General features: G+C 38.7%; 3 protein-coding genes across 5 annotated transcripts; 2 read left to right on the forward strand and 1 right to left on the reverse strand.

Moving 5' to 3' along the window:
* Positions 1-10,586: 10,586 nt before the first annotated feature.
* On the reverse strand, positions 10,587-17,312 carry LOC133744485 (hydroquinone glucosyltransferase-like). Its single transcript, XM_062172587.1, has 5 exons — positions 16,833-17,312; positions 16,525-16,594; positions 15,592-15,926; positions 14,812-15,057; positions 10,587-11,626 (listed from the first exon to the last, which is right to left on the reverse strand). The coding sequence occupies exons 1-5, from the start codon at positions 17,218-17,220 to the stop codon at positions 10,587-10,589; spliced, it is 2,079 nt and encodes a 692-aa protein (XP_062028571.1). The 5' UTR covers positions 17,221-17,312.
* Positions 17,313-17,854: 542 nt separating this feature from the next.
* LOC133742890 (probable jasmonic acid carboxyl methyltransferase 2) lies at positions 17,855-19,478 on the forward strand. The gene is made up of 3 exons (XM_062170587.1): positions 17,855-18,012; positions 18,097-18,771; positions 18,871-19,478. The coding sequence occupies exons 1-3, from the start codon at positions 17,938-17,940 to the stop codon at positions 19,261-19,263; spliced, it is 1,143 nt and encodes a 380-aa protein (XP_062026571.1). The 5' UTR covers positions 17,855-17,937; the 3' UTR covers positions 19,264-19,478.
* A 226-nt stretch (positions 19,479-19,704) lies between these two features.
* Positions 19,705-21,653, forward strand: LOC133742892 (uncharacterized). 3 transcript variants are annotated; one of them, XM_062170589.1, is made up of 3 exons: positions 19,705-20,062; positions 21,027-21,123; positions 21,282-21,653. In XM_062170589.1, exons 1-3 carry the CDS (start codon positions 19,797-19,799, stop codon positions 21,390-21,392), a joined length of 474 nt encoding a protein of 157 aa, XP_062026573.1. In that variant the 5' UTR covers positions 19,705-19,796; the 3' UTR covers positions 21,393-21,653. The 3 variants fall into 3 exon arrangements, 2 of the variants coding, with proteins under 2 accessions (XP_062026573.1, XP_062026574.1); XM_062170590.1 differs by having other exon boundaries at positions 19,706-20,029; XR_009862819.1 differs by having other exon boundaries at positions 19,707-20,108.
* The last annotated feature ends 267 nt before the right edge of the window (positions 21,654-21,920 follow it).

Here is a 21,920-nt window from a genome sequence, read left to right on the forward strand (position 1 = left end):
TCTAAAACCCTAACATGTTCATACGATTTCCAAAAATTACAAACTATATATTGAAACACTCGTATCGACGAGTAGATCACAATGAGGAGCAGAAACTGCCCCTGAGGTGGCCGAAAGCCGCAGGAAAACACCGTCGGCCTCCGAGTTTGGTGGCGATACCTATGCCAAACTTTTCCTCTCAACAATCCAAACAACTTTCTCAACTAGTATGAAGTCTAAATCAAAGTAGAAGAGGCCGGAAATTACCTAAACAGTGAGTAGATCGGAAAATTCCAAGATTTTTGAAGCGAAATTTCCTGATTTGCTTGATTTCTCCTTGCACGCTTCAAATATCTTCAAGCCGCTTGGGGAGCATGATCAGCATCTCCAGGGGGTTCTAGAATGGCTTGCGGCTTGAGCTATGGTGGCCGGAGGAGAGAGAAAACAACGTTGACCTAAATCTGGGTTTTGGATAGGGTTTTTCCGGCAGCGGCGCCTACGGGCCGAGAGAGGCTGCGAGGCGACCATGGAAGACGGAGGAGGAGGAGGTGAAGCGCGCTGTGCAGACCAGTGGCGAGGCTTGGGTTGGCCGGACGGTGTAAGTTATAGCCAGAAGAAGAAAACGGTTCGGAGGGAGGTAGAGAGAGAAAAATCGGATCGGGGTTTCCCGGTGTACTTACATAGGCATTTGCAAGCATAATTAGCTATAATGAGCCACGCTTATGCTACCGCCAGCGATACTAACTCCCGCCAAAGGAGTGACCTACGGGTACACAGCCATGCAGGCTACCACCTGTGCCCCGGCTTACCCCCAGATCACCGCTGACGCGCCGCCACGCGTCGCGCCAAAACAGCATTAGAAGCTCCAGAAGCTGGGGACTGAAGCATGTCAGTCCCACATCAAAAACATGAAGAAGATCAGCTCCTTCTTCACCTATAAAAGGTTCTATCTTCTCTCCTCATTAATTACGCATTCAATACTTACCTACTGTTACTTTGTCAACATAAATAGATTGACTAACTTAGGCATCGGAGAAGAGAAGACTGCCCAGCGCGGTCTCCCTCTGACGCCCTCTGTATTTTACTTGACTGGTAGCGGAAGCTTTGAGAACATCACAAGTATCGGTCCGCCCATCGGTCCAGCGTTAACAAAGGTTTAGCTACCGCTGAACTTTAGACGTTAACATTGGCGCCGTTTGTGGGAATCCTTGAACAAAGGCCATCCCATCACCACAACCACCATGACTAACGATAGCGGGGGAAACGCTGAGGAACAAGCGGATCAGTCCGCCAACCTCCATCCCACCAACCTCGCGGATAACATTAACCCAGCAGCTAACGTTAACCGTGCACTATTCAGCACACCGGTCAACCCCGGCGTGGAACCCCAGGTTACTCCCCAGATCCCGCCAACCCAAACTACAGCGGAGGCTCAACCGAGCGGCAGCCGCCCACCAGTACAGGACCTCGCCGCTATGTATGAGCTAGCACTGGCGGACTTTCACAAAGCAAATAGAGAATGCGAGCAGGAGAGCAGAGAAAAGGCTGAGGCCCAAAAGCAGGTGGCCACGCTGATGTCAAGGTTTGACGAACTGAAGAAGGCGCTGGAGGCAAACGCCAACCCAGCGCAAAGCGAGCAATCACGGAGCACCAGGTGCAGTCAACCCAAAACCGGCGAATTCGTACCCGGACCAATCATACAGATGCAGGTACCGCTGAACCCACCAAAACTACGAGGAATGAGACCACCTCTTCCGCCCCGGCTAATGTTGGAGCAGGAGGCGGAGTCAGAACCATACACCAACCGCTCCGCACTCAGGGCTAGAACCGAGGGTAATGTACCTGCCCCCAGGAGAGAGCTGGTTCAGCGGAACGTCCAGGAAGGACCCGATGGAGACACAACAGCCCTAATACTGGAGCGCATGCAACAACTAGAGCAAAGGCTAATCCGGGCGGAGGCAGGTGCCCCAGCGCCAATACCAAATCCACTCTTTGCGTCCAGGCCAGGACCATTCACCGCCAGGATTCTACATGCCATCCGCCCGGCGCACTCTTTGATCAATTGTGTCTGTAGTGTATTCATTTTGGTTTTGGGAGTTTATGTCATTCACTTGAGGGCAAACATATGATTATTGGAGGGCAATAATAAGATTACTGAGGGGCAATAAAATGTTTATTGGAGCAATAATAAGATTATTGGGGGGCAATAATAAAATTATTTATTTGGATAAACCTCCGAAAGCTTTCAAAATTCAAAACAACTTCATTTTTCACTAATTATTGATCCCTAATAACAAGTTTATTGGGAAGCAATAATATGTTTATTGGGGGGGCAATAATATGATTACTGGGTATTATTGAGGGGTAATAAAATCAGACGCCGGAATCCGGTCACCGGTTGCCGGAGTCCGCTGCCGGCCACTAGTCACCGGAGTCCGACAAGGTCTCCTATCACTTCTCTCTCTAAGTGACAAAGAAGGAGAGGGCAAAAGTGTCCCAAAAATAAATAAAAAGAATAAAAAAAGAATTAATTGGGTATTAGGGAAATAATCTCTTAGAGTGTTTTGGGTAAATGAGGTTAAAAAACTGTTAGTAGAGCAAGTGGGCAATTTTTAAGCTGAAATTGGGTAAATAATGATTTATCCTATTGATTACGTAATAACTCTTTTTTTTTTTTTTTTAAATAATGGATTAGGCGATATTAGTTCCTCGGAGGCATACAATGTAAGTAATAACTCTGCTTCTCCTGGATCTTCTGCTATCTTATTAAATGATTCCATGAGAGCTGTAATCACTTCTATATCTTGATTAGGGCTTTTTCAAGTTAATCCTCCCGGTGCTGGTTTGCTGAGATACTCTCTGTCATAAAATCTTGGCGTTAGGGCAAATCCAACATAATGGATAGGGTAATTCATTTTTTTCCACCTTTGGAGCTCAATCTTTTCGACTTGTGGAAAATATTCAGAGTACTGCTCGGTCCTTATAACTTATCTTATTTCTCCAAGCATATTGTCCATCCTTTCATAAACTTCACCAATTTTTTGACCATCGCCATCACAATATTTAATTAGAGGAAATGCTCATTTACCCAATTTTAGCTTAAAATTTGCCCACTTGCTCCACTAACAGTTTTTTAACCTCATTTACCCAAAACACTCTAAGGGATTATTTCCCCTTTACCCAATTAATTCTTTTTTTATTATTTTTATTTATTTTTGGGACTTTTTTGCCCTCTCCTTCTTTCTCACTTAGAGGGAGAAGTCATCCTCCACCTTGCCGGACTTCGGTGACCAGTGGCCGGCCGCCGACTCCGGTGACCAGAATCCGGCTACCGGACTGGTGACCGGATTCCGGCGTCTGAATTTATTGCCCCCTAATAATACCTAGTAACTATATTATTGCCCCCAAGTAATCATATTATTGCCCCCCAGTAATCATATTATTGCCCCCCCCAATACTCATATTATTGCCTCCTAATAATCATATTATTGCCGCCCAGTGAATTGTATAAACTCCCAAAACCAAAATGAATACACTACATGCACAATTGATCAATTTATAATCATATTATTGTCCCCCAGTAATATGATTATTGCCCCCAGTAGAAACATTATTGCCCCTCAATAATGTTATTATTGCCAAGTCAATTTTGAAAAAGTTTGCTGGGCAAGTCAAAAAATTACCAAACCAAGCATATAACAAGTATTCATATAGTGAGAGAAAACAACTCTTTTGACCGATCACCGTCCCAGTCAGCACTTCAAAAATTACCAAACCAATGCCCTACTGGGTTTTCTTCTCTGTGAATTTCCAAGAAGCCTTTCTCAAGATGATGACTCAATGGCCCACTGTGTTTTCTTCTTAGAAATGGATCCGACAGGCACTCCTGTCCGGACCTGAAGTATCCTGCCAAAATCCGACCCCTACTCCACTGTAGTCATCCACGGTGACGATGATTCTAACTCTTAATTCCACCAAGACCAGAAACAGCAGCGACGCAACAATTTCAAGAGCTCCACGGACCAAGAACCCAACCCGTACTCCACCTTCGTCTACGACGACAACTCCTCCCTCCCTTCGCTCCTCAAACGCCTCCCAAGGACTTCGACGGCGGCGCCTCCCTCAACTACTTCAAAGACGAGGATGACAACGGCGGGCGGCTCCGTGATCATCAAAAGCCACCGCAATCGAACCACGAAGAGATCACGTGACTAGGGAATCTGATCCGTGGACTGCGGCGGAGGAGGAGAGTTGTCGCTGACTGGGACGGTGAGGAGGACCAGCGCCGGTGGCGAGTATGCAGGCCTCCGGCGACGGGCTCGGGAAGCAGAGGAGAGAGAGAGAGAGAGAGGTAGTCGTCAACGTGAATTCGTGAAAGAGAAGAGAGAGAATGGCATGATTTTAATTTTATAATGAAAGTTTGTCTAAAATAGTCTTTTTAATTTTAAATGGAGTAAGTGGGCACAATAATCTCTTAGTGGAGTAAGTGAGCAATTTTTATCTTAAAATTGTGTAAATGGTCATTATCCCTTTATATATTGGCTTTGTGATTTTCACTATAGCCATCACATTCTGCCAAAAATTGTCTGCCAACACAGCTAGTGCTATGTCCTCCCCCAGTTTTCTTTTCCCGGCATCTAAAGTCTTCAACCAATCTTCCCATTTTTGAAGAACAACCGTACTTGCTAGTGCTTCTTTGCAATCAATAAGTTGCTTCAACAAGATATAATGTGATGCGCGCAAATCTAGTTTTCGCTACTTTCAATAACTCAAATTTCGATTGACTTCTGAACATGGCCAAAGCATGTGAGTGGTTCAAAAAGAACTTAACAATACTTTTGCCAATATTGTAAATTTCCTCAAACCAGTCAAGCTCTTTTGTCAAATCTTTAAAAATAAGATTCAAGGTATGAACAACACAAGGAGACCAAAAGATATGTTTATATATCTTTTCAATCTCTCTCCCAATAGTTTCACAGTTTGCTACATTGTCAGTGACTATCTAGAGAACATTTGACTATTCCACCTCTTCAATTGCAGTAATCATAAAATCAGCAATCACTTCACCGGTTTTTAGTATCCCAAAAAAATCTTGAGCATAAAGAAACATAGCTCCTCTACTATTTGCAGCAATAATGTTGATAAGTGGCTCACGCTTCACGTTAGACCATCCATCTGATACAATCGAAACATGTGAGTAAACCATGTATCTTTAACAGGAGCAAATTTTTTTTTCAGACTTCGTTTACACTCATCGAGCAAAGTAGTTCTTTCTTTTTCATATGATGGAGCCTTATAACCTTTGGCTCTATCATTTATAGCTGAAATCACACTATGCCAAAATCTGCATCAGACTACACTTTTTAGACAACGAAAAAAAATTTGCCGTTGTGTGTTGATTGAAACTGCTTCATACAACAGGTTTAGTGAGATTCAGTTGTATAAGGACGTCAGAAATAAAAAAAAATTTGGTGCAAGATTATTGTACAACACTTATAAGGATTTGTCTGTTGTCTGAATGAAAAAAAAAAAAAAATTCCCTCCCACCTTGCTCAAATTTGGGTCGAAATTTTGACTCACCTTGTACAACAGTAAGTTGTATATGTTGTATGAGCAAAATATCATACAACGCATTTTTTGTTTGTGTTCTGCAAGTTTGGAAGAAAATTAGATGCTCCCAAAATGAGAGTCTTTAGCGCCAAAACGGCCAATTTTTGGGTGAAATGCAGGTACATGATTGTAAGATCCTATAACGGAATGGTCTATTTTTGTTGTGTGAATGTGCCTAGGCAGGAGAAATGAGTTTGTAATTTGCACTAGGCGGGAGATTTGCTTGTTGGATCCCTAAGATGAAGTTTCAATCTAGACTATCAGACAATGAAAATTCATTTATGTGTTGTCTGAATTGATTATACAAAGTCAAAAACTAAACTTAAATAAAACATTGTCTAGCTAGCGCTGTAACTTAATGCATTGTCTCCCACGACTTAGCCGTTTTCAACACTTAGCCAGGTAGTCTTTGAGAAAAAGAGCAAACTCATCTTCTTCTTCTCAAAGCATAACCCGCGGCTGTCTTCTTCTCTAAAAGAATCGATCGAACATAACTTCTTCTCAAAACACCATCTTTTGAAACCATTGGATTGGGGTTCGATCTGCTCAATTAGGGTTTTCAATTTGGGGATTTGAATGAGGAGGAAAAAGGGAGAGGGGTTTCTCGGGTACATTAATCGATAAATCTAGAGGAAGAAGAGGATGAGGAAGAAGAAGACTCAACAATAACAACAACAACAACGAGGTTACTAGGAATAGCAGCAGAAGAAGATCATCGTCCAAATCCTCTGCTCGAGTTGGTCTATTTGTCAAGGTCTCTGCTTTATTCCTATAATTCATCATTAATTCTGATACCTCTCTATTTGGTTTCCCAGGATAAATAAACAACTTGAAGAAAGTTTATTGAACTGGGTAAACATTGATTTCATTTTGAGGTGTTAGATTGAGATAAAGTTTAGATTTTTTTATGTTGTTCTGAAGTTGGTTTTGATTTTTGAGTTGCAAGGAGGAATCCAAGTTCTAATAATAACAAGTCTTAGTCGAAATCTACAAGGGATTCTAAAAGTGGGTCTTGAACAAAATCGAATGTCAATGCCTCTTTTGTTGAACTTTAGGTGTGTTTTGTTGGCTCAAGAATTATTATTTTATTATGAGCTCAAATTGTCATTCGTTTTCTAATGTATACCTTGCAATGTTTGAGAGAAAAACAACTAAACTTTTTTAGAGGTAGAATGAAACTGGTTTTCCTGTTTTCTTTACTTGTAGTGAGTTAAAAGTATAAATAAACTGCCTTGTGTTATGTTCTTGTAATCAAGATATGTAATTGAAGTACGTTAATTATAATGCAAACTGGTCAATGAGGCTGGCTTATATGTTCAGTTCTTTTCCCACTTTTGATAGTGTGAATAACTTTGACAATGCATGCATTGTGTTTTGGTGAAGTATCGATGTGGGGATTTGAGTTCTCTATTAATTTAGCATGGATATGCTTTTGGTTTTTTCAACATGCAGGAGTGTTTAAATTCAAAGCTCCGTGTTAAATTCTCGGTTCCAGGTTTTGGTTTTGCTTTTAATCACTGCTTTTGTTGTATAGGGTTTTGTCCATTGGAGTTGGAATATTAAAGCTAGAGTTAAGTTGGAGTATTGCTGGGAGCTTAACTGGTAAGATTTTCTCTCAAAATTGATTCTTTGTATTGTTCATATTCTTTGTATTCTTTCCAATCTAGAGTTAATATTAACTGATATGAATTTGTGATATTATGATGGTTTGATATTACTGTGGTTTGTTTGGAGTTCTAACCGTTTGATATAGATTAGGGACGGATTAGTTTTGAGTTTCGATGCTAAGTTATGATTTGATTCTTTTGTGCTTAATATTCTGTGTGACTTTAGGTAGATCTGGAATTTCGAAATGCAGATTGACATATCTTTCTATCGTGGTATTTTTCTTTAGTTACAAATTCTTTTTTATATGTTTATATATATATATATATATATATATATATATATATATATATATATATATATATATATATTCAGTAATTAGATAATTTTTTATTTTTTTATTTTACATTTATTGTATTGTTTTATTTTATTTTGGGAGATAAGGAGGATTTGTTGCTGACTAAAGAACAAAAGAGGGGGACGGGAAAAAAAGAAAGAGGACAGAGAGGAAGGGAGAGAAAAAAAAAAGAGAAGAGAGGGAGGAGGAGAAAAGCAAGGGAATCAGGGAGAAAGAATAAGAAGAAGAGAAAAGAGGGAGCACGGGAAAGAGAGAAAATAGGGAAAGAAAAAAAGGTGAGTAGTGATTTTTTATGATGGGTTTGGATTTCAGAAGAAGAAGAGATTGAAGATTGAGATGATTTTGGTTGTCGGTTGTACAATATAGCAATGGGTGGAAGTTTGGCCATTTGTTTTTGAATGGGTTGTAAGAACATATTGAACTAGATATATAAAGCTGGTATGAATACGAGTTGCAGCAGCAAAAAAAAATGAAGCTAAGTTATTGGGATTTAAATAAAACATTGGTGATTAATTAAGTTATAAAATCATTTATAAACACTTAATTAAAGCCATCTGATTTGAATACAAACATTCAAATTATGCATTGATTAAGATAAGACCTTGTCTGACTAGATAAGGAGTTATAAACAGTTTCCTTGATGGAAGGAACTGCTATAACTGCAAAGCAGTTACAAAACTGTTCTACAGATTTGTTGATTCCCCTGCAAGAAGCCAAGAACATAAACTAATCTCTATATATATTCCCATCAATACAAGGAGATTATATCGTATGGATCTTGGAGAAGGAATGGACAACACCAACCAAACTGGTCATTTACTTAAACTCTATATCTAATCCTAGTCTGACATAGAAATATATCTTCAGTTTATATATATGTTATGTTCTGCATTTAAGTTGCAGTAGGCTAGTTTTAATTTAACATGGGTGAGGAAGAAGAACTAGTTTAAGACGGTGAGTGACTTTTACATATGAAATTATGCTTTTCTTGATTTTTTTTACCGTTTTCATTATGTCTTTCTGAAATTGGTCTTGTGATTGTGATGCTGTGAGATTGGGTTTGGATTGTTTCATTTCCATATGTTATGTTTAGACTCGTAAGAGTAAGCGATTGTTCAGTGAACAATGTTTTGATTTCTCCTAGCACTTATTCAGTTATTCTTGAGAGTTTGGGCATTCTGCTATTATCGCTCTTGGATTTTAAAAGGTCTTGCAATTTGACTTTATCAACTAGTGTCACGCCTCGATTTTTAAACACAAATAAAAATCGATATATAATCTCATAATTATACATGCGTGATGGTTCAGCCATCAATACAAAATGCATGAAAAACTTTTTCCTTTTAAACCAAGTACATACTGATGCCCTGAACCCACTATGTCAATACAGACTCACTCCGCAGAGTCAAATATTACACAAGCATACGAATTAAATTGCCACAACAAAATAATACGTAAATGCTCCTCAGAGCTTACTACATGCGGAAGTCTTAATAATGGTAAAGTCACAAAATTGGCTTCCTACCGAATAACTGTAACCACACGATCTCAGCTTCAGCCACGATTATCCTGACCTGCAGGATTAACCCCTACACCATTGAATAGTGCACCGGGTTGCCACACAACAAATCCGGTAAGCTTATGAAAGCTCATATGAGTAACTCAAAACACACACACACAACTCGCCCAACGAGGAAACCCAACAACTCGTGAAAAAGGAACACACACCTTGTTTTCCCAAAACAACACATTCTTTTCCCAAAAGAAAACAACACAAATCACCCCGTGACAAAAATCATATTAATTGAAACTCTGACAATTCAATATGCATTTCCCCAAAATCACAACAAAAGTCACACCGTGACAAAATCATATAAATTGAAACTCTGACAATTTAAATATGATACACAAGTCCACCCCGGACATTTAAGAGAAAGAATCCCCGAAACTCCCTTTAAAACATGTTCTCAAATCAACAAAAGCCACCCCATGACAAAATCATGATAATTGAAACTCTAACAATTAAATATGATACACAAATCCTCCCTGGACATTTAAAAGAAAGAATCCCCGAAACTCCATTTTAAAACACGTTCTCAAATCAACAAAAGTCACCCCGTGAAAAAATCATAATAATTGAAACTCTGACAATTAAATATGATACACAAGTCCTCCATGGACATTTAAAAGAAAAAATCCCTGACACTCCGTTTTAAAACACGTTCTCAAATCAACAAAAGTCACCCCATGACAAAATCATAATAATTGAAACTCTGACAATTAAATATGATACAGAAGTCCTCCCTGAACATTTAAAAGAAAGAATCCCCGACACCCCCCATGATGTACAATGACAACAGACTAGAGCTCTAACTGATCGTATCCACAAACCCGGCCAAAGGCGTGAAGTCCCGATATATATGCCTGAGGTCACTCCCAGCAACCCCGAATCCTCAGACCTCCCCGGTCGTCAGATCAAAACATTTCAAAGTGGTCACTCAGGACCAAAAGTTACTCGACTCTCAAAAGGAGATGTCACCCCGTGACCTCCGATCATCAGACTTTCCTGGTCGTCAGATCAAAACATTAAGCAAGTCGCTCTGGACCCAAAATGTTAAATCAAATCAAAAGGAGAAATCACCACTTGTGACTCTCAGATCTTCCGACCCCCGGTCGTTAGATCAAAACGTTCAAATCACATTAAAGCAACTCACACCGAATCTTGACACTTTTCAAACAATAGAAATTCTCAATTCCTAAAACAATGTTTCCCGAAAAGTCAAGGCTCAAAACAATAGAATAAAACCCATCAATCCCTATTGCTTAATTCAACCATCAACCCATAAGAATATATATATTTCACGTAAATATAAATATATGAAATGCATATAGTTCATGGTATTATCGACTATCCGCAGCAAAGCGCGGGCTATTTATCTAGTAAATGCATATAGTTCATGGTATTATGAACCATAGGCATATTTTATATATATTTATCTGCAATCATTCTTTTTATCTCACGTCAATCATATAACTATACAGCTATATATTGGTACAAACTACTTATGTGTGCAAATGGTAAATATGGAGAAAATAATGATGTAAAATAGAAAATTATCGATGGCTCTTTCAATTCCATCATCTTCTTTTTGAGCACTCTCCCTTCATCTCCTTCAATTAGTCCCTCTGCATACTTGGAAATCTCCTGACACTGCACTATGCCCTTTTCATTCACCTTAACCCTCCATGCTACCTTTAGATCTTCAGCAAGCAAAACAGCGTTCATCTTTTGCTCAGCATAGAGCGGCCAAGCAATTAAAGGCACACCATGTACAATGCTCTCTAGGGTTGAGTTCCACCCGCAATGGGTCAAAAAACCGCCCGTCAACCTGTGACTCAAAATTTGAACCTGAGGAGCCCAACAAGTTACCACTAGACCAACATCTTTGGTTCTCTCTAAAAACCCTTCGGGTAGAAAACTTAAAGGATCGTTAGAACCTCGAGCACCAAAAAATGTGGCATTTTGTTTCTCATTTGGACTCCTAGAAACCCAAAGAAATTTGACCCTACTCATTTCATGCCCTAAAGCCAACTCATTCATTTGCTCAGTGGTAAGGGTTCCACCACTTCCAAACGAAACAAACAACACTGACCCTTTTAGCTGACGATCCAACCAGCTCAAGCACTTATTCTCACCCCCCAATTCATCCGCCGAACCGGTCCTTGTCACTGGTCCTACCGGGTAAACCGGTGGAAGACCAAGACCTGGTCCTTGCTCCTTGAAAGCCTTGAAAGCACCCGGTTCCAAATCCGCAAAGCTGTTCACCATGATCCCAGCAGCCGACTTATACCTCTTGCTGATGCGGAGCAGCGCCTTATAAGCATCATTGCTCCTATCTTGAACCGGGTCTGCTAAGTCTCTGCCATGCAGCGGCACACAACCCGAATACTGGACCGGTTCAGGCAAATCCCTGTACTCACAAGTAGTAGTCTCGTCAAGCTTTGGCAACTCAAACACAAACCACAAATCCATTGCCGAAGTAGGGAAGAAAAGGTAGGGCAGCACATTTGAAAATACAAGGACAGAATATGATTTTCTGAAAAACGGGGATTGCAGTGCACTGATCAATCCTTACTGGGTAGCAGAAACCAAAATAACAAACTAAATACCAGATTTTGGTTACGCAGTGAAAACCTCAAGTATGAGATTAAAAACACTGCGGGGCTCTTACTATTGAGAACCCAAAATAAAGATCATCATATTGAAAAGGATATGTTCTTTTACAAACTTTGAATAGCACTAGCTCGGCTATAAGATTCACACAAAATCTAATACAAAGTTTGTCTTCCTTCTAGAACTCCTTCACTTGAACGATCTTCAAATCTTGTTCTTATTTCTTCATAGTCTCCCCACTGATCTCGAGAGAGTATTATGCATATGAAACTATGATCACAAACACTTATACATGGACCAAGTGTTTTGGCTCTTTGTGAAGACACAAACTCAAACAAACATGCAAGACTCAAACCAAAAATTCTTGCGTATATGAAGTGCACTTTTGCCGAGTATATTCCTACAATATATATTCAACCAGCGACAACCACTCAAACAAACTAGAAACAACCCTAATTAGACTTCTATTAGGAAAGAGCTTTTATTCCAAGATATCCACAAAATCCTAAAAACCCTAGGGAATCAATTACACAATTTCATAAACAGAAAAATATCTTTAAATAAAGAAAGTTAAACCTCAAAGATATTTTCCCGTTTTGTATGGAATGCCAACACACCCAGTTAATCAAAACTTGTACCTACAATCTCCCCCTTTGGCATTCCTATACAAAACAGAAATTAGGACAAACTCTCCCCCTCAACAAGTACAGAATGAACATCACAACTCTTCATCCATTCATTCCTGAAACATTTCTCACACATTGGTTAAAATGCATAAGATAGAATAACGTTATCACAGTTATGAATCTGCTTTCTCCCCCTTTTTGAATAGGAATGACAAAGGTAACTTACGTAGCGGAAGCGATGTAGAAGGATCACAAATAGATGGTGCACAATAGACACTAGCCCAAGTTGAATCAATCAGAGGAAGATAGTCCAAGTATTAATACTCCCCTTAAGTGTGAGGGTAAGGCTATGGTATGTTAATGTTTCTCATACATCAACTTTTTTTATTACTTTGAGGACTTATTTTACCACTTTAAGGACTCATTTTATCACTTGAGAACTCATGTGGTAACTAAGAAAATTTACCACTTTAAGGACTCATGTTACTACTTTGAGGACTAATATTACTATTTTGAGGACTCATTTTACCACTTTAAGGCAATTGTATGCATGTCATACGTTAACATATTGTAGAATTTCCCTAAGTGTGATCATGTGATGAGAGATGCAAGAATGAAATGCAAACACACAATGAGTGGGTTGTATCCAAATGCTAAGAACAGATTTAATTCGCATAGCTTTTCCAACAAGAGCAATACCACTTAACCATAAACAAGAGTGCAACAAAATAAGTTCACACGAGTGAATTGATTCCGACAATCACAAGGTAAGATAGAGTGTGGTCGAGTATTCTATACCTCTTGTTGTGAAGAGTGAACATATCTCAAGATGGGGTGTGTAATATTTGTGGAAACCTGAAAAGCAAAGCTCACATACGAAACACATCTAAGCACATAAACTTTATTCCCCCTTATAACACCGTGTGGGCATGATTTTGAATTTTTTCTTTTTGCCTTTCACACAAAGTAACATTTTTGCTCAAGAAGACTACGACCCATGTAACGAGTATTATGCTAGCAGCTCTCAAGTCAGATGACTTTAGGGTACTAGATGTAACAAGGACATCCCAAAGAGCACATCTACTCGAGTCAATAGTTTCACAATCCACCGGGGTGACCAAACCATTCCTGTTTCTTCCCAATCCTCATATCGTTCGTCACGAACGAGGCCTGTTTACTTTGGGAATAGCCTGGCCATGCTCCATAAACCAATAATTTTATTTTATTTTATTTTATTTTATTTTTTATCAAGGAGCAACCAACATGAGTAATTTCGTACATGAGCAATGAGAACAAGCCAACCATCAATTAAGACTTACTACCACTTAGAGTATGTGTGCATGTGAGGTTTCAAGATTGTAAAGAATATGTTGATCAAGCTCACAATTACAGAGTGACGTAAGTACAAGTTCAAAACGTGCTAGGCACCTTATTGCACACATATTTAAAGAAAAGAGTATGGCCCTTGTCAATCTAAGTTCAAAATAATCTGTCAGACACTCGGGGATACAAACCACTATTTTTCAATCCTAAATTTCTAGAAACTGAACCTAACAATGCAGAAACGTAAAGAAAATGCACTTATACTATCATGAAGACATACACCATAAATGCATGCAAAATGGATCAAATGAAGTGAGAGTATCAATACTTAGAGCATACACCAACGGTGCTTCTAAGTGATTCAAATTGATTTATGTCTAAAGGCCTAGTAAACGAATTAGCCAATTTGTGATCAGTAGGAACAAAAGCACGCTCAAGCATATTATCAAGATTATCCATATGAGTAGAAAAACGATTATTTGAACCTTTTTTTAATCCAGATTTGCTTCTGCTTCGTTTTTGTTTCCAGATCCACGGGGATTGAAGTCAGCTTTGCAATCCTGGCGATCAGATTCAGACCCTCTTTCAACTCAGCTTGCAGCGAGGCATGTGAGTTAATACCCATCGTTTTCCTCTGATTTTGAGTAACCTTGCGAAGCATATTGCACCTAGGACGTATGTGTCCTAATTTTCCACAATAATGACAAGTAGGAACAAAGTTTTTGGAGTTGTGAATATACCTGGGCTGACAAAGTTTGTCAGGACTTACCTAAGCAACTTTTTTATAGGTTTGAAGGTCCAATTTACGTTCTGGTCTTTTGGGCAATTTGGGACCATAATCAATGTCTCTGAAGCATGTGATTGACCCAGCGAATTTTCACTTTCCACACCTTTTACAAAGGTCAAAGGCTTGCTCGACTCACCTTCAAACCTTAATCATTCTTTGTTGCCGTGAGTTTTACCAAATCCTATCATCTTGGAGACCTTTTCAGACCCTATGGAGAACTTGTTGAAGCTTTCCTTGACTTTAAGCAACTCATCCTGCAATTTCTCATTTTCAAGGGTTAGTGAAACATTTAAAGTGGATTGAGCCTTGACTTCAACCTGCAAAACTTTAATTTTATTAATGAGATCACCATGTTCCTTGTCCCCAACTTCAGACTTAACCTCATCCTGCAAAACTTTTATCTTATCAACAAGGTTAGTACGCTCAACATTCCATTCTTTTACAGAAGTTTCAAATTGTAGCTCAATTTTCTCTTTTTCTTCTCTTAAAGAATCAATTTCTTTTTCAAGTGTATAATTTTTTCGAAGAACAATTTTCGAAGCATGATATAACTGCTTACACTTGACATTTGTTTCTTCATCAAGGGTATCATCTTCTAAGTCAGAATCATCAGATACATCAATATTAAGAGAGGAAGTAAGAGCAAGATTTACCTCTTCACCATCTGATTGAGAGCCTTCATCACTATCACTCCAAGTAGATTTTAGAGCCTTGTTTCCACGCAAATAATATTTCTTGTTGCCACAATCGGCAACAAGATGTCCAATTCCACCACACTCAAAGCATTTAGGTTTGTTAGGAAAAATTTTCAATGAGTTTCTAGAAAAGTTTTTGTTTTTTAAAAATTTTTTGAACTCTTTTGTCAACAAAGCTAAATCCACAGAATCATCAACAATATAATCTTTCTTTTTAACAGAAGAGAAAGCAATATTTTTTACATTTTTCTCGGGCTTGATCCTCATCTCAAAGGTTTTGAGATTACCTATCAGTTCGTCAAGAGAATAGGTGTCCAGGTCTTGAGTCTCCTCAATAGCTGTCTGTTTGGATTGAAACTTTGATGAAAGAGACCTAAGAATTTTCTTGACAATCCGATGCTCTTCAAAAGGATCACCAAGACTGTGACACTGACTTGTCACGTACATAAGACGAGCATGAAAGTCATCTATTGATTCATCCTCCCCCATTTGCATGTTCTCAAATTCCAAGACAAGTCTCTGAAGCTTCTGACCTCTAACCTTTTTATTTCCTTCATAAGTGACCTGAAGAAGATCCCATGCTTGTTTAGCCATGTCACAATGGCTTATTCTCACCCTCTCCTTCTTGGATAAAGCTGTGTATAAGGAATTTCTAGCCTTAAAATCACAATTTCTGTCACGAACTTCCTCATCTGTCCACTGCTTCCTAGGTTTAAGAATTCTTGCAGATGACCCATCCATTCTCAACAACATTCCACATGTTTTCATCCTGAGAGTAGAGAAAAGCCCTCATCATAATCTTCCATTGTGAATAGTCTTCACCATCAAACAAAGGCGGGCAATTTATAGAACTAGAGGCTTTGTTATATTCACGTTCCATCCTTGATCACGGATCAACTAAAAAAACTTTAGAACCCACTCTGATGCCAAGTGAAAATACAAGGACAGAATATGATTTTCTGAAAAACGGGGATTGCAGTGCACTGATCAATCCTTACTGGGCAGCAGAAACCAAAATAACAAACTAAACACTAGATTTTGGTTACGCAGTGAAAACATCAAGTATGAGATTAAAAACACTGCGGGGCTCTTACTCTTGAGAACCCAAAATAAAGATCATCATATTGAAAAGGATATGTTCTTTTACAAACTTTGAATAGCACTAGCTCGGCTATAAAGATTCACACAAAATCTAATACAAAGTTTGTCTTCCTTCTAGAACTCCTTCACTTGAACGATCTTCAAATCTTGTTCTTATTTCTTCATAGTCTCCCTACTGATCTCGAGAGAGTATTATGCATATGAAACTATGATCACAAACACTTATACATGGACCAAGTGTTTTGGCTCTTTGTGAAGACACAAACTCAAACAAACATGCAAGACTCAAACCAAAAATTCTTGCGTATATGAAGTGCACTTTTGCCGAGTATATTCCTGCAATATATATTCAACCAGCGGCAACCACTCAAACAAACCAGAAACAACCCTAATTAGACTTCTATTAGGAAAGAGCTTTTATTCCAAGATATCCACAAAATCCTAAAAACCCTAGGGAATCAATTACACAATTTCATAAATAGAAAAATATCTTTAAATAAAGAAAGTTAAACCTCAAAGATATTTTCCCGTTTTGTATGGAATGTCAACACACCAAGTTAATCAAAACTTGTACCTACAACATTAAACTCAATGGCCACATCAAAGGCCTCAGGACCAAAGAGATCAACAACAAGCGCCACCAGCCGAGCCGATTCCGCTAGGGCCTTAACTGAGGCGCGGACAGCGGAGAGTGACCGAGCCAAGGTGAGAGCGATCTTGGTTTCCACCTTCGATTCTGGTGGGAGGTCGTCGAAGTTGACTGGAGGGAGGAAGGTGGAGGATATGCTCTCCAGGACTTCCAGGACTTTCTTTTGCGGTGTCAGGTTCGTACCGTCGTTGGGGATGAGGAAGGTGACGGTGAAGTTGTGGTGGACGACGAGTCGTTTGGCCAGCTCCAGCAGGGGTATCAGGTGGCCTAAACCTGGAGTTGGGACAATGGCGACTTGACAGGCTGGTTCCATGGTTGCTAGTGTGGTGTAATGAAGCTAGCTGGAGTTCAGTGAAGAATTAATGGCGATCGGTTCCTATTTAACCAACTTTATTTAAAGACAGAGACGTTAGCTATTGAGAAAAAACAGAAGATTATTTTCTTTTGCTGTGGAAGGGTTTTTTGTTTTTTTGATATGAAAGACGAAGGCCACGAGGACAGAGTCAAACAAAATACTGAAAATAGCTCTAGCAACAACAGGTGGGAACCTATCAACCCACATGATACTATCAGAATAAATGTGCCCTAAATTAGTAACCCAATCAGCAGCAAAATTGGCCTAATTTGCCTCTCTGTGGAAGGGTGGATTGTTTTCTAGCTTCCGACTAGTCTTTACTCTTTTCTGACATGCATGCATGTAATTGACGGGTGTGGTTGTAGTTTCTTCTTGCTGCTGACATGATGCCACCCAATGACCCAAGGCCCAAGCATGTCGGCTGCCCTCAGCTACCTAACGGTTCACGACTTCAAAACTTTAATGGAAAATTATTTGTGATCTCAATGATTTACTATTAATTCATGATCACAGTGTACAGTGCCAACCCGGTGCCAACCCAGCTTTATATATATATATATATATATATATATATATATATATATATATATATATATATATATATATAGGTGCTTTATTAGCAGCCTTAGCTAGAGAAGCAATTCAGGCTTAGCTAGAGTTGACGCAGAGATCGAGATGGAGGTGGTGCAAGTACTTCATATGAAGAACGGAGATGGCGAGACTAGTTATGCCAGAAACTCCACTGTTCAGGTGATCATCCATCTATCAATCAAGTGTTTTTCTTCGTTTTTTGATCTTCTACGTACCATTAATATTTCTTTTTAATTGCTATAGAAAAAAACAATATCTTTCGCCAAGCCAATCATTGAGAAAGCAGTGCTAGAAATCTTGGGCTCCACTATCATGGGAATAGAGAGCATGGGAATAGCAGATTTGGGTTGCTCCTCTGGACCCAACACCTTCCTACTCGTCTCGCATATCATGGATGTAATACATGCTAAATTTAGCACAGTTACAGAGCTTAGAGTGTTTCTAAATGACCTCTTTAGCAACGACTTCAACTCCATCTTTATGTCACTCCCAGCCTTCTACGATAAACTGAATAAGCAAGACTATAATAATGGTCGTGATCCTGAGCAGCATGTCATAAATCCCTTAATTTCTGCTGTGCCCGGTTCGTTTTACGGTCCATTGTTTCCCAGAAAGAGTATGCACTTTGTTCACTCTTCTTTTAGTCTTCACTGGCTATCTCAGGTCCCCGATGGCCTAAACAACAAAGGAAAGATTTACATGTCTAAGAGCAGCCCACAGTGTGTGTTGGATGCATACTCCATGCAGTTTCAGAAAGGCTTTGCTGTTTTTCTGAGGTCTAGGGCACAAGAAATAGTCGATGGAGGACGAATGGTGTTGTCCTTCATGGGCAGGCCATCCTCTGACCCAACAGCTGATCAGGGAACTTTCTACCAGTACGAGCTCTTAGCCCAAGCATTAATGGCCATGGTTTCCAAGGTAAGACTCATTTATCGATCGCTTCTTCTTTCTCTCATAGAGAAAATTTTCTAGATCCGTCACTGCCTAACTATACACATTAATTTCTATTGTTAATAGGGTCTTATAAAAGAGGAGAAGGTTGATTCCTTCAACTTGCCCCACTATGCTCCATGTGCAGAGGAATTGAATTTGGTGTTACAAAAAGAAGGGTCTTTCATCAAGGAACACCTTGAAGCATTCGAAGTTGATTGGGATATTGGCGGTGCTGATCTCGATCATAACATGCCTAACGGTACATTTGACGATGATCAAACAATAACAAGCAATGGGCAGCAAATGGCCAACAGCATAAGAGCCGTAGTTGAGTCAATGCTTGAATCTCATTTTGGAAAAGAGATAATGGATGATGTGTTTCAGAAATATGCAGAGCTCGTTAGCAGGCACTTAACAAATAGTACCACTACACCCAAGTATACGGTTTGGGTCATTTCACTCGTTAAAAAGAATTGAATCTTCACATCTTTTACTCATTTATCTATATTTGTGTTTAATAAGAGAGAAAGCCCTAGCATCAAATTTCCTTCCCCCATCCATCCATCCTTCTTTGTCTTTAATCGTGTGTAATTGCTTCCAGTTGTGTTTCTGAGTTCAATATGTGATATTTGTATGCATTTATGAAATTCTATCCTATTATCACTTTTTAGATCATAATGAATAAAACGATTGTCATTGTTGCATGGCATCAATTATATATCACAGGTTCACATGTTTTCATTTTCTCGAACAAACTTGAAATGTGGGGCGTACGTCACTTCAACAAAATATGGGCTAAAGATACACCATTCAGTCCCCACGATTAGATTAATGGGGACAACACTCCAATCCTGTTTCTTTGGATCTGAGATGAGACCCACAAAATAATACTCTCATAGGTGTGATTGCAATTAAAAAAAAAAAAAAAAAAAAGGAAGATTTCAATGTCACCAAACGTAATATTTTCTAGATAAGGAAGATGTCCTCAGAAACAAAAAAAGAAAGCTGTCATGAATGGGGACTTGTCCAGATTTCTCTCCTCTTTTTATCGGTCTCCGAGTCCGACCATCGGTTATTACTATACGCGCGCGTTGGACCTTCCTCTACTCGATCCAGCTATGACCGACAGTTCTGGATGTCGTCGTCGATTTGCTATTGCATCTAGTTATTTTTGCCTTTGCATTTCGTTCTCTGCTAGCTTCTTCGTTTTGCTTCGGTTGACGACAATCCCGGCGGAGCTCTGGTATGCTGCTCGGCGCTTAGATTCTCTTCAAAGGTTTGATTTTTAGGGTTTCTTTGCTAAAGAGGTTGCGATTAAGGTGGTGAGTGTTGTTGTTGTTGCAAATAAGCTCCTGATGTTGACTTTTGTTCTGATGCTTATTCGTTTCTGTTTGATGCCAATATGTATCTGAAAATTGAGTTCAATCTATGCTCTCGATCAAAAAGTTTGCTTTCTTTTTTGTTTTTTGTTTTTTGTTTTTTGCTTTTCTGTTTTGTTAAAAGCAGTTAGCGATACCATGATATTATTTATTGTGTATATATCTATACTATTATTAAGAGAAGAGGCTTTGTTAGCCAAAATCTAAAATTTTGACAGAATTAACCCTAGAAGATTAATAAATTTTGAAAATTAATTAAATCACAAGGATAATTAAGACATTTACAAAATATATTTTTATTAAAAAAATTTGAAAAAAAATATCCACAACCGACTTTTCTCTCTCCCATTTTCTTTTCTCTGCAATAACCAACTTTTTTCTTTTTTATTTTCTGAAGAAAAAAAATTTAATAACTTGCACATGCAGAGCATGTGTGGAAAAATGCTAGTATCTAATAATACATGAACAACATCAAGGAATAAATAATCAGAAATCTATGCTTGATTAGCTAATGAACAATCAGAGTGGATGAGTTTGAAACCCATCTAGGTTGTTTATCTTGGTTTTTCAGTAAAGAATTTCACTTTATTGCTGCCATTTGATTCCTGATCATGTTCTGCCATTTGGTTTTCGGTAAATTAAGAATTTACTTTATGGTTTTCTTAATGTATTTGTTCAAGTTTTTATTTGTGGAGTGTCATTAATTGTGAGAATCATGGAAGAAACTGATGAAATGAGGATACTAGTATGGGATTCTTGTCAGTGTTATGAGGTTTTGCCTTGATGGTTTACATGTGTTAATATCTTTGGTTATTGTCTAAGTGATAAGGATTTAAGAAAATTTGGTGGTGCAATTTGCAGTTACTACTCGATTCCAATTGTATTCTCTCAAGCGATGGGGGATCCCCAGGAAAACAGATATCTAGACTTTCTTGCAGCTTACTCTACTATTAACCAGGTATAAAAATTAAGTGTATTTGTTAGATATGCACACATAGACACATGAACGCAGAAACTGGTAGATAGATATGCACCGAACTAGATGACATGTAGTTTGATGGATTCTCTCATTATATGTTTCTGTGGATAAGTAACAATGGTTCGTTGTGCTTGTAGTCTTACAGTCTAGCAAAGTCTTATGGTCCAGCAAGGTCCCACCAAAGTCTTATGGTCCTGCACTGCTCAGGTATATATTGGGGAGGAAGAGTCGTGATATTTAAATTTTGATGGTCTTGCACTATTCAAATTTCTATGTGCAGTTATGTGATACATAACATATACGGAGCTCTTCTATGAACTTGTGTAAATGCCCAATTGCTGCTGCAACCTTTCAATTTGATTAGTTACTTGTCATCTGAGCTTCAGTCTTTGTTTGTAAATCTGTCTTATTGTTTTAGCTTTTAGTGTAAATGAGAAATGTATGATGTAAGTAAATAGTTTTGGTGAACATTTTGAAAATACAACCAATAATATTTTTTTTAATAGACAGATTATATCTCCACCGACACACCACCTATACTTTTATTACATGTATAGACAATTTTTTTTATCACATGTACAGACAATTTTTTTTATCACATGTACAGACAATTTTTTTTAAAAGAGTGAATTTTTTTTTTAACACACTCCACTGACACTTTTATCACCAATACACCTTGACAATTTTTTTGAAAAGAGTGAAAAACTCACCAATAAATTTGGACGTGTTAAAGTAAAATGACGTGGTTGGGAGATCAATTTGCTTCTGCAATTTCT

Source organism: Rosa rugosa, chromosome 4, assembly GCF_958449725.1.
Source record: "Rosa rugosa chromosome 4, drRosRugo1.1, whole genome shotgun sequence".
NCBI classification, from domain to species: Eukaryota; Viridiplantae; Streptophyta; class Magnoliopsida; order Rosales; family Rosaceae; genus Rosa; species Rosa rugosa.